At 43.0% G+C, this 13357-nt stretch overlaps 1 protein-coding gene across 1 annotated transcript in view; it reads right to left on the reverse strand.

The window, feature by feature from the left end:
* Positions 1–217: 217 nt before the first annotated feature.
* NOL9 (nucleolar protein 9) overlaps positions 218–13357 on the reverse strand; it is a 38717-nt gene continuing 25577 nt past the window's right edge. The window contains exons 7-12 of the mRNA XM_003413192.4: positions 9861–10022; positions 9400–9694; positions 8868–8979; positions 6733–6910; positions 5309–5442; positions 218–4208 (exon numbers count right to left, since the gene is read on the reverse strand). Coding sequence (XP_003413240.2) covers positions 4053–4208; positions 5309–5442; positions 6733–6910; positions 8868–8979; positions 9400–9694; positions 9861–10022 — 1037 coding nt within the window. The 3' untranslated portion in view covers positions 218–4052. The remainder of the gene's footprint in view (positions 4209–5308; positions 5443–6732; positions 6911–8867; positions 8980–9399; positions 9695–9860; positions 10023–13357) is intronic.

Genomic DNA, 13357 nt, shown 5'->3' on the forward strand with positions numbered 1-13357 from the left:
AAAGTTTAATTCCCACTGCACTCAGTACTGAAATGGAAAGAAGGCACAAACATTTGCTGGAGATTCCTAACTCCTCCTCACTTCTGGCATCCAGATTTTATTAGCCCCTTTTCAGAGTTTTTTTTTCCCAAATGTTTTTGCCATAATTTCTAAGCATTTAAATAATTTTGTGTAATAAAATGATCTAGTTACATAATAAAATTACACAGAAATTAAATTCATGCTTTCAAAAATATTTAATGATACAGAAGTTCATGTTAAATGAAAAACACTGAATAGAAAAACCACACACAGTAGGACAATTTTGTTTAAAAAAAAGCCACGAAACACACACGCACACACATATGTACAGAAAATACCAGATAAGAGGATATCACAGCATTAACAGTGACTATGTGGTGGTTGACTTAAACCTAATGTTCTACATGTAATTTGTTTATAAAATATATGTGGGTTTAAGAAAAAAACCCTGGAATGAGTGGGTTCAAAAGAGGCCATGAACCTGCTTCCTTAGAGCCCTTTAAATAAAAACAGGACACTGGTTCACAAGGATAGCTTTAAGGCAACACTACCTAGAGGCAGGAGGGCAGAAGCGGACGCTGTAGCTTCAAACATCCAGTTTCTGCATCATTCATACATAGCTGTGAGGATTACAAGTGGGCCCTGCCTTCCAAGAGTTTATAATCTAATCAGAGACAGACCGCACACCAATAGTTGACATGTGGTAGACTGTGTCTCACACCGGAATGCTGGAAGAGGAACTATTACCCCATCTTAAAAGGGGGCAAGCAGGCTCCATGAGCTTAAATATCTTCCTCAGTTATACTGCTACCAAACGGCAGAGCTAGGATTTGAACTCAAAGCTCTACTATCAAAGCCTACTGTCTTACCACCACATTGCCATCCAAACCTAAAAAAAAACTATTAGACAATTAAAAGAAGTCACCATCTGGTACCTTGAAAAGAACTCCTTGCCCATGTCCAGGCCACATGATCTCATTTGACCCTCACTACCTGCCTGGCGAGCAGAAACCCGAGTGTCTGGCAGGCTAAGTACCTGCCTGGGGAAGGGGTCCAGGTGGAGGACATGGAAGCCCTCTGCCCAGCCTGGGGTCTCACAGCCCACACGCTCTCCTCTCCAGGGCACTTGAGGCGCCTGCTTGAACATTCCCCCCGCCCCTTTCTCACATCAACATCCAAGCCATGGTTCCAGAGAAGATATATCGAGTCTCTGCTTCCAAGAAGGTGGAAATGTCAGACAGATGGACCAACTGAACTATCTTTGCTTATGAAATAAAACAAATCCTATAAATTGAGAATATTCTCATTTATTTTCATACCTACTTTTCCTATTAATGGATCTCTTTAGAAAAGAACTGATCGTAAAGAAACTTAAATATAGGCAATTAAGAGTTTTCACTTTCTGCGCCATATATTTATATAATTTTTAAAAAAAACCGCATGTGCTACTTTGGAAGTCCCTGGGTGGCGCACTTAAGAACTTGACTACTAGCCCAAAGGTTGGCAGTTAGAACCCATCCAGCAGCACCTGGGGACAAAGGTCTGGTGATCTGCTTCCAAAAAGTCACAGCCCTGAACACCCTATGGATCAGTTCTACTCTGCATATGTGGGGTCGCTGAGTTAAAACTGACTTGACAGTAACCAACAGAAACAACTACATTGGAAACCACACACACAAAATATTACGTTTTTGTAAAAAATAATTCAATACAGAACTCTGTATTTCCCATTCTAAGCCACAAGAGACTGTAGAAATGAATAAAGGACCAATTCCATTCTTTCTCTGATATCTAGGCTATTAACATTCATAATCAAATGGTCAAACACCCAGGGAGGATAGCACCATTATGGGTCTGACCAAACAAACCTGGAGCTGATCCCAGAGCAAGTCAGCAGGATCTCTTAACCCCCTGGGAAAAGTCCGACACAAGCTCCTAGGGCCAACTCTAGCCCTAATAAGAGCCACCTAATGAATGGCCAACAGCTCCCTCTAGTGACAATGGTTTTTTCTTCACTGATGGAGACTGAAGACAGGACATCCTGAATGGCCAGAAGGATAACTGGGCTAAACGCGAAGCTGGATTTACTAAAAACCCAAATCACAGGGCCACCACTTCCATTCTGCAAAGGTGTTGAAAGGCAAATATGTCACCTTGAAGACTAAGGTGTGTCGACCCAAGCCGTGTTTTTAATCACCTCATATGTACGCTAAGGCTGGACAATGACTTAGGGAAGACTGAAGAATTGACGTCTTAGAATTATGGTGTTGGAGAATACTGAATATATCATGGACTGTAAAGAGTGAACAAATCTGTCTTGGAAAAAGTACGACCAGAATGCTTCTTAGAAGCAAGGATGGCGAGACTATGTCTCACAGACTTTGGACATGTTATCAGGAGGGATCAGTTCCTGGAGAAGGATATCATGCTTGGTAAAGTAGGGGGTCAGCAAAAAAGAGGAAGACCCTCAAAGAGATGGACTGACACAGTGGCTTCAACACTAGGCTCAAGCATAACAACAACTGTGAGGACAGCCCAGTGTTTCATTCTGTTGTACACAGAGTCGCTGTGAGTTGGTACCGACTCGATGGTACCTAACAACTTTCATTCTTCTAGAGACTTGCTGCTAATGACCTATATAGATATAAAGAACTGGAGAAAGAGACAAGTTGATGGTGGTGGATCATTGGTTAAAACTCTTTGTAAGACCAAGAGAGAAAAACAGGTACAAGCTAAATTTGGACGTAAATAAGAGACAACTAAAAGGCTCAAACTTAAGTGGTCTCTAGGGTGCCGAGGAGGGTGACAGAGGGTTCCTGTCCTCTCATGTGGGTCTATAATATGCTGAAGAGCCACCACAAAGTACTTAAGACATGGGTAATCAACGGTTTAAATAAACATCAATGTTAAGACTCACACATCCCAGTAGCTACCCTCCACATGATCATGCCAGGAAGCTGTCCATTAATTCTGATGATATGGTTACAATACCAGTTTGAAATGCTGCCCCAGTTAAGTAACTCACCATCTTTAAATGCAGAAATGATACAACCTGGCCCGATTGCCCTGGTTTACAAAAATCACTTTCAGCCTCAGAACATAAAGACTCATGACTACCCAGAAGACAAAGAATGGCTCTTCATTGTTTTTTTCTGCAGGAAAATGGCATCAACCCCAGTCTTCCGTACCCCTTGGAGGAAGCTCTAAATGGCACTGTTGTTCATATGCACAAGTTCATGTCTGGCTGCCCAAAGCCTTTTCACAAGAGTTGGTCTGCCAGTCCTTCTTCCAAACATTCTTGTTTCCAGTTCTGCCCCATGGTTGAATCTTCAGCCTTCGATGAGAACTTAACGATAGTTTTAAAGAGCCCGGAGGAGATGCTATCCAGATTTGAGAATAATTTCTTCAGCATTATATCATACAGTTAAAAAAGATGTTAAGAGCTCTTGAGTCCAAACTTTCATCTATTAAACCCTGATTAAATTTAACACACCAAACATCATCTTTTATCACACAACCCATCAATGGAAGATAACTTATTTAGAATCAAATGAACAGGAAATAAGAAGGAGCACCCAGGGTGTGACCATCCATCCAGAAGCCAAGGAGGAAACCCGGTCGGGGTCCCCTCCCTCAATCTGCACGGCACTCCGGCAAGAACTGAGTCAGTCTTCATGGCCCATTGTTCCTCAGATCCCGCTCGCCATCCTCCCTTCCTCCCTGGTATATTTTTGTGGCCCCAATTTCCCTATTTTTATCCAGGTTCCAACTACCAGAATCTTGCAGAGCTTTCAGGATCAACCATATTGTTTTAATGGTGTACTTTTCTCTGCTGCTACTATGAATGAGAGGTATAATTAACTTTCTCGATCGTGTAGCTTTAAGACGAGAGAAACTCCAAAATGTTTACTATTGAACATACTCATGAATTATATAGAAATACTGTTTACTAGGTAAGTGCACCATTCGTTTCCATAAAACACCACCAATCAAGCCTTCTGGTAGGCAAATTTCTCCCCTTTTTAAAAACATCAGTATCGGTACATTTTTCGATATAGTTTAGGCCTCAGGTGTCTTTTCTCTTCATAGTTTTGCTCAGAGTCTCTTGCTCCAATTTTGTCTCGTGCTCCAGGAAGGCTAAAATTATAATCTGTTGTGACGTAAGGTATTGTTCCTTCAAATCCACACTGAAACAGAAACAAAGAAAATAGATGGAAACACTCCAAATCCAGGCAATCAGAGTCCGCACTACTTTATTTCTTCCCCACAAGACTGTGTTAAAAGTGAGACTTCAACAGAGGCTGGAGAAACCCCAAGAGTATGGCCCCTGGACACCCTTTTAACTCAGTAATGAAGTCACTCCTGAAGTTCACCCTTCAGCCAAAGAATAGACAGGACCATAAACCAAACAATGATACATGTAGCTCAACCACGTGTACGAGATTAGAAGGGAACACCAGCCGAGGGGCAAGGATAAGAAGGCAGGAGGGGACAGGATAGCTGGACAAATCGAAATGGGGAATGCAAGATCAAGAAGGGGAAGATGTTGACATGTTGCAGGGCTGACAACCAATGTCACAAAACAATATGTGTATTAACTGTTTAACGAGAAACTAATTTGTTCTCTAAACCTTCATCTAAAGCACACACACACACACACACAAAGTGAGACTCCAGTGGTAAGGGCCTCTAAGCACCCGCCCCCTCCAGCTCAAAGGGCCCACTTAAAACAATCAGCCCAATTGCAAATGTGACTATGCCTCCTTTCTGTACAATTCCACAAATGTATCAACAAACAGCATGAGGGCGTGTCTGTGTCTCTCTCTTGAGTATGCAAATCAAGCAGGTAAGACAAGTAGGAATATCCACTGGCTCCCACTCTACTTGCAGCCCCCATGGTTTGGCTTTGGGGGCTCACCAATACCCTTGGGATGCCCTTGGCCAATACGCAGCAACCCAGCACCTTCCCCTGGGTGCACCTGAAGGCCATTGTTAGGAAGGGGTGATCTGAGGGAGGCAACCTCTGCTCTCTTCTCCTACACAATCTACTCCTGCGATCATGGCTCTACCACAGGGCCCTCGGCCCAGAGTGATGGCGACTCATGGCCTCAGATCTTTGCAACCACCCTGATACTCCATCATGCCACATTCAGGCCCTACAACCAAGTGTAAGTTTCCCAAACAATAACCTGTTCATTTGACTCTAGCCCCAACAGCAGTTCCTCGCTTTCTCTATTATGGACACAGCCAGACTCCCTCCCGAGGTGGCCCTGGGAATCACACTCACCTGGCTCTTGAAGACACACTGTGGGACGGAGACAGCTCCAATCAGCAGACAGTTCACGTCTCTTAGCTCTTCTGGGGGTACAGGGGTGAGGATGTAGTAAAGCCTCTTCTCCATGTCAATCCCTCTGCAGATCCCTTGAAGACATACTCACAATGCAAAACTCATCCTTTCAGAAAGAAAACAAACCTACCCACCATTTAAAATCGAGTGTCAGTTTCAACCGTTTTGCTTTGAAAAAGCAAAGCATGAAGAGACGCAGTATTCGTACCCTTCCCCTTGCGCAGCTGTAAGGAGCCAAAACTGCCTAAACGCAAAAATGCTAGATTAGGTTTTAAGTAAGGTGAGCACAAGACAGGGATAAAATCTACCATTGAAGAACACAAAGCGGATGACTCAACATTTCTCCATTATCAATTCCTGCTTTATGGTTCTATATTAAATGACAATTTATGTGATAATGCTTTTGAAAAGGACAGTGTTGTATCCAACCTGAAAAGTGTATTTAATTACTCAAGGAGAGTGCTATCTTTGGGTCACGTAGGCCCAGTTGCCTTCCATGAACGCCTACAGACACTGACTGACCTCTGTGAGCCAGGGCACAATAATGTGCGACAGGGGTAGCAACGGAGGCAGGGACCCAGTGCTGCAGCTTAATATGCAATGGGAAGTGACAGGACGGGACATACTCTTATCTGTGATCAGATCACTTGACTGTGAGAAGGGATTTTAAGAGAAGAAGTGAGGGTCTGGTTAAGCAGCTTTTCCAGTGGCTTAGACGAACACAGAGAAAAGGGGAAGAACCTGGCATACTTTGAAAACAGAAACTACAAAACTTGCTAATGTGTTGGATGTGGTGAATGAAGGAGAAGAGGTGTCAAGGACAACGCAGGGGTCTAATGGGAACAACAGAAGGAATGAAGGGACCATTCACAGGCCTGGGAACAAGAGGAGATGGTGTGGGTGGGTGGGAGAGGTCCAGGTCCCACCAAGAGCTCAGTGTTGGACACATCAGGTCAAGATGCAGTGAGACACCCCAGTGGAGATGTCCACTGGCAAGCTGGGGCTCAGATGCCACACTGTGCTGGAGGGTCCAATGGGGTGGTTAGCCTAAAGATGGACTTAAAGCCCAGCAGTGGATAAGAAGGCCTGAAGAAAAAGTGTCAAGTGAGAAGAAGAGGGCTATGATGCAGACCTGAGGAATCCTACATTTAGAAAAGCTGGCAGGAGAGGCTGAGAAAAAAGCTGCTCTCCTTCCTGGTCTCTAGCCTCCAAAGGTACCTGGTATAGAAGGGTGAACAGTTCCCTGATCACTCCAGCTGAAAACAGCTCCATTATCCCCACCAGAGTGAAGCCAGTTATCGACAGTTACAGAAGTAAACCCATTTGATTAACGGCACGGGCATGTTTTACCCTCTCAGACTCACCGAACCCCACACAGTCACAAAGGGGAGTCTGGGTGAGCAAGATGGGCCCGTTCACGTAGCCTCTGACTTCATCCTGGATCTTGCAGAGGCCAACCCAGCTGGCGTTCACAGCATACATGATGTGGGTAGGGGCAACATCAGCGTGCGTGATTCGCAGCGCGACTGCATTGAAGGGGACCTGGAAAATCAACACACACTGCCCTCCATGAACTCGACCTTGACAGGCTGCTTGTAATTCTTACAGATGACTAGCCAGCTATCTAAAGCTCTGTCTACCAGACTGACTATCCAAAATTATCTATGGACAACAATACTAACCAGTGTTTGGTGAGAGTGTCACTGCTTTAATGCAGCGAACCTAAGGAATTTACATAGTTCTTGTGTACCAGCTATGTTTGCTAGGAATCTAAGCCGAATGTTCAGAATGTCTTTGTTTAAATGGACACATAAAATGAAAGTTTGGAGGTGTCCTGAATGAGTTAGAGGGAGACGTTCAGCTAAGTAAGTGTGAAAACCCCATTTATGGAGGGGTCTCCTATGGTAAACAATACAAGTCAAAACAGGGAGAACAGGCCCCCACTCATTTCCTAATATAACCTATTGAGGCTATTCCTAAAGCACGAGATAAGTAACTACCTTTAACATGGAACTTCCTGGACTGTTGTTTTTGGGTCCCACTGACTCAATTCTGACTCATGGTGGCCCCACGTGACACAGGAGAACTGCCCCGTAGGGTTTTCTACGCTGTATCTTTACAGAAGCAGATGGCCAGGTCTTTCTACCGCAGAGCCGCTGGGTGGGTTTGAACTGCTAACCTTTTGGTTAGCAGGCAAGTGCTTAATCATTGCGCCATCAAGGCTCCTTAACTTTCTGGGTAGTTCCAAAGTTTTAGAATAAAAAAGTATTTTGTAACACATATTACTTAGGCTTCAAAAATAAAACTGAAACCACCAAAGGGCATGAAGTTAAATTACTGACAGATTGTCGCAGGTTTAGTTACAGAGCATCTCCACAGGGATAAGTGACCCAATAAACCAAGGTCCCCTTGCCCACTAAAAGAACTGCCCAAGATTCTCCAGGGGAGCTGACATGGAAGCCAGGCCCACCACCTCTGGCTGTGTGACCTCTGGCCAAGTGGCTCATCCTGACTGGGACACGGTCTTCTAAGCTGTCACCAGGGGACGATAATGGCACTAACCTCACAGGGTTGCCCTGAAGAGCCAGTGAGTGAGCCATTCCACATACAGTGTCAGAACAGCACCTGGCACCCATGAGTGCTCCACCTTGGAGGGGCTTTACAGCAGGGGATTAAGTCTCTGGGCCCTCAGTCAGGCTGCCTGGGCTTAAATCCCAGCTCAACCTTTTACTATGCCACTTTGGGCAGGTTGACTCAACATCCCTGGCCTGTTTTATCATCTGTAAAATGGGAGTGGTAGCAGGACCGTTGTGAGTCAGTGAGTTAACACAGTCTTAGAAGAGTGCATAGCACAGTGCAAGTGTTTAAGAAATGCTACCTGGTATTTTTGATCTTTCATCATCCTGAATCCTAACATTATGATGATTTTTTCCCAAAACAATTCTCAACATTTTGGATTTCAAGTTGCAAATACTCTGACGTTATAATCTACTTCTGACAACAACGATATCAAATACCTTAAGAGTGCTTTTCTGAACATTGTTTAATCTATACAGTCATTCTACAACGTACTGGTACTATCTCTACTCTACAGATGAAAAACTGAGTCACGGACATTGAATAAGTGAAAGGACTGGAGCTGGACTGCCTAGGTTTCAATCCCAGCACCATCACTGGGAGTAGGTAGAACGTTCTCAGCCAGCACGTAACCACACTTATACCAAGCAGAGAGCAACAGTTAAGAACATGGATTTTGGAGTTACACTGCCTGGGTTTGAATTCCAGCTCCACCAGTTCAGCAGGATCACTTAGCCTCTCTGCATCTCAGTTTCCCTAACGGTAAAACGGGGGATACTTACAGAACCTACATCGTATGTTGTTTCAGGATTAAGTGGGTGAAGAGTTACAAAGTAGCTAGAACACTACCTGGCACACAGGAAGCCATGTAAGTGCTTGTTAACAAAATAAAGACAATTTCTCTCGCAAGACTTCGGATTACCTGGTAGGGTGTCAGACCATGTAAAGGAGAAACTGATCTTGGATCTGGGGGCTGCAGCTTGCCAAGGTAACCTAAGACTGCCAATTCACGAAGAACTCTGTTATGTGATTCTCTGAAAAGTAAACCAGAGCCAGGTCAGTAGAGATTCAACCTTACATGCTCCCCTCCCATTCAACAACAGAGGTGCATTTGTTGTTGCGCAGATGACACTTCCAGAGAACTGGGCTGTTTTCTTAAGCTGTTTAGGACCCTAGCATCTGCAGTCCCTGCTTTGACCCAGCCCGACTGGAAAACACCCGAGAAGACGCTCCTTGACGTCGAAGCTCCTGGCAACCACACCCAGAGGCGTGTCTGAGTATTTCAGTTGGGAAAATAACGGCTCAGAAAATAACTGATGCCTTTATAATTTTATAGGTGTGAAGGAGATTTGAAAAATTTGAGACAACTATTTCTATGAAGGCACTGAGAACAGAAGGCCTCGTTAAACTGAAGAAAATGTAACTCTCTAGCTGAATGGTGATTCTTTATTTACCTATTTCTTGGAGTTTTTCTAAACGCAAACTCTGATCGAACGCATATCAGTTTATGTCCAGGAAATACAACTGGACTCTCTCTTTCATCATCAGCATACTCCAAATTTTCTGCTTCTGGAAGGTGGAATCCTCGATCTCTTATCTTGGGCCTGCTTTTTGTGTATAAGCCATCAGTGTCATCCACATAATCGGGGGTGAGGTTTGGCATGTATTTACTTCGGCCAGAACTGAACTGAACGACGTGGCTGGGCGACAGCAGTCGGATGAGATCGATGAGAAGTAAGAGCCCATTGTCTGCAAGGAATAGATGACACAGGCACCATTAATGTACTGTGGGGCAACCGCATGTTCCTACAAGAAAAGGTTACACCTAACCCAAGACAAAGTAATCAGTGAGAAGGGTTCAACATGGATAGCTGACAGCAAAAAGCTGGCACTGGCACATGTCAATTGTGCTCACCTGTCACCCATCCCATCGTGTTGATGATAAGAGGTGACTCTCTCTTGTAAGAGCTGAACACATACTTGATTATCTCAATGTAATGTTCATAGTTGTCTTTACAGGACGTTTTCCCATAATATACCATTTTCTGTGGTGTTCTCTGGTGGGTGAAAGGAGGTCCTAAGAAGACAAAGGTAAGAGCCATTAATCCATGTCGACTTAAAAAGAGACGAGATATAATTTTATAACAAAAAAGGTGGGGAGAGTTTTATTTCAGCCACCATCACTGATAAAGATTCTCAGAAAATCTAAGCCCATCCTACCAAGAAAACCCATTGCCGCTGAGGTGATTCCGACTCATAGTGATAGCTGTAATTCCACTTTCTGAAAACTAAGCTTTCAACTTAATATGTAAAAGACATGCTCGCTATTATGTAACCAGTTAACCCCAATTATGTCTTAATATGGCTATTCACTCAAAAAATATTTACCGAGCAACTGCTACATGCTGGTTTAGATGGGGGGAATATATCCACGAATAAGAGATAAACACCACCACCTTTGTCAGGTTTACATTCTAATGAATGAGTAATTAATAACAACAGCAATCACTTACTGGGATGTAGCACTTACTATGTCTAGGTACTTCTTATATATTTTCCAATTTTCATAGATCCTTATGAGGTAGGTAGTATTATCATCCTCATTTTTACAGATGAGGAAGCTGAGAAAGAAATTAATTAACTTGACCAAAGTCACGTAGCTAGTAATTCTAACACTGGGATTTGAACTCAGGTGGTCTAGTTCCAGAGTTTACACTTCTAATTACAACCCTAGTCCGCCATCATATAAACATTTGTCCAACCCAAGCCATTATCCATTTCCTTTGGTGGGGGCCAGGAACTGAAGTGGTACAGTGAGGACCAGTGCTAGGCCCATGGGCAGAATGTTGGCAGGACCAGGCCTGGACTAGTGTGGTCAGTACAAGCCCACCTGGGACAGAGATTCAACTGGTAGCATGGACGCTGTGACTGCAGCTGGAAATTCAACTGGCAAGGCTCCCTTCAATGATGGGGCCAGTAAGGCCAGGGATGAGTGACAGCCAGCAACTAAGGGGGTGGTCTGCATAGTCGAGAGAATGAACAAATAAAGTAGGATTGAGAGTAATGGTGTCTAGCTTCCTCATCCTCAGAGAAGAAACTTACAAATATGGAAAGAAGGAAGGCTAATGAGAATGAACTCTGAGGTGTTAGATTGGAATTGGAATGATTGCTGTAAACCCTTGGCTTTTAATACACAGAAGCTATAGAGACATAGACAGCATGTAAGGCCAGGGGCCAACTGTGGAACACACTGCTCATCAACTGGTCATATGCAAGTTCAAGTTGAAAGTGAACAAAATCAGAGAAAGTCCACAAGAGCCAAAATACGACCTTGAGTATATCCCACCTGAATTTAGAGACCTTCTCAAGAGCCGATTTGACGTGCTGAACGCTAATGACGGAAGACCAGACGAGTTGTGCAATGACATCACACATGAAGAAAGCAAGAGGTCGCTGAAAAGACAGGAAAGAAAGAAAAGACCAAGATGGATGTCAGAGGAGATTCTGAATCTTGCTCTCAAACGTTGAGCAACTAAAGCAAAAGGAAGAAATGAAGTAAAAGAACTTAACAGAAGATTTCAAAGGGCAGCTCAAGAAGACAAAGTAAAGCATTAAAATAACATGTGCAAAGAGCTGGAGACAGAAAACCAAAAGGGAAGAACACGCTTGGTGTTTCTCAAGCTAAAAGAACTGAAGAAAAAATTCAAGCCTTGCGTTGCATTTGCAAAGAATTCTATGGGGAAAATATTAAACGACAAAGGAAGCATCAAAAGAAGATGGAAGGAATACAGAGTCATTATACCAAAAAGAATCAGTCAACATTCAACCATTTCAAGGGGAAGCATATGATCAGCCCATTTATGTTGGTGAAAACAGGTATTTGCAATGAAAAAGTCATTAGTCTTGAACCTATTCCATCGCCACAGTAGTCAAAACAGCCTGGTACTGGTACAACAGATACATGGACCAACGGAACAGAATTGAGAATCCAGACATAAATCCATCCACATATGAGTAGCTGATATTTGACAAAGGCCCCAAAACAGCTAAATGGGGAAAAGACAGTCTTTTTAAGAAATGGTGCTAGCATAATTGGATACCCATCTGCAAAAAAATGAAACAAGACCCATACCTCACTCCATGCACAAAAACTAACCCAAAATCGATCAAAGACCTAAATCTAAAACGATAAAGATCATGGAAGAAAAAATAGGGACAAAGTTAGGAGCCCTAATATATGGCATAAACAGTATAGAAAATGTTATAAAGAACGTAGAAGAAAAGCTAGATAACTGGGAGCTCCTAAAAAACAAACACTTATGCTCATCCAAAGACTTCAACAAAAGAGTAAAAATCTACCTACAGACTGGGAAAGTTTTTAGCTATGACATTTCTGATCACTGCCTGATCTCTAAAATCTATATGATACTGCAAAAACTCCACTGCAAAAAGACAAATAACCCAATTAAAAAATGGGCAAAAGATATGAATAGACACTTCACTGAAGAAGACATTCAGGTAGCTAACAGATATATGAGGAAATGTTCATGATCATCAGCCATTAGAGAAATGCAGATCAAAACTACAATGAGATTTCATCTTCACTCCAACAAGGGTGGCATTAATCCAAAAAACACAAAATAATAAATGTTGGAGAGGCTGTGGAGAGATTGGAACACTTCTACACTGCTGGTGGGAATGTCAAATGGTACAACCACTTTGGAAATCGATTTGGTGCTTCCTTAAAAAGTTAGAAAAAGAACTACCATACGATCCAGCAATCCCACTCCTTGGAATATATCCTAGAGAAATAAGAGCCTTTACACAAACAGATATATGCACACCCATGTTTATTGCAGCACTGTTTACAATAGCGAAAACATGGAAGCAACCAAGATGACCATCAATGGATGAATGGATAAATTATGGTATATTCACACAATGGAATACCATGCATCGATAAAGAACAGTGAGGAATCTGTGAAACATTCCATAACATGGAAAAACCTGGAAGGCATTATGCTAAGTGAAATTAGTCAGTTACAAAAGGACAAATATTGTATAAGACCACTATTATAAGAACTTGAGAAATAGTTTAAACTGAGAAAACATTCTTTTGTGGTTACGAGAAGAGGGAGGGAGGGAAGGTGGGAGAGGGGTATTCACTGATTAGACAGTAGATAAGAACTACTTTAGGTGAAGGGAAAGACAGCACACAAATACAGGGGCGGTCGGCACAACTGGACTAAACCAAAAGCAAAGAAGTTTCCTGAATAAACTGAATGCTTCGAAGGCCAGCGTAGCAGGGGCAGGGGTCTGGGGACCATGGTTTCAGGGGACATCTAAGTCAATTGGCATAATAAAATCTACTAACAAAACATTCTGCATCCCACTTTGAAGAGTGGCGTCTGG

Source organism: Loxodonta africana, chromosome 3, assembly GCF_030014295.1.
Source record: "Loxodonta africana isolate mLoxAfr1 chromosome 3, mLoxAfr1.hap2, whole genome shotgun sequence".
In the NCBI taxonomy this organism is placed as follows: domain Eukaryota; kingdom Metazoa; phylum Chordata; class Mammalia; order Proboscidea; family Elephantidae; genus Loxodonta; species Loxodonta africana.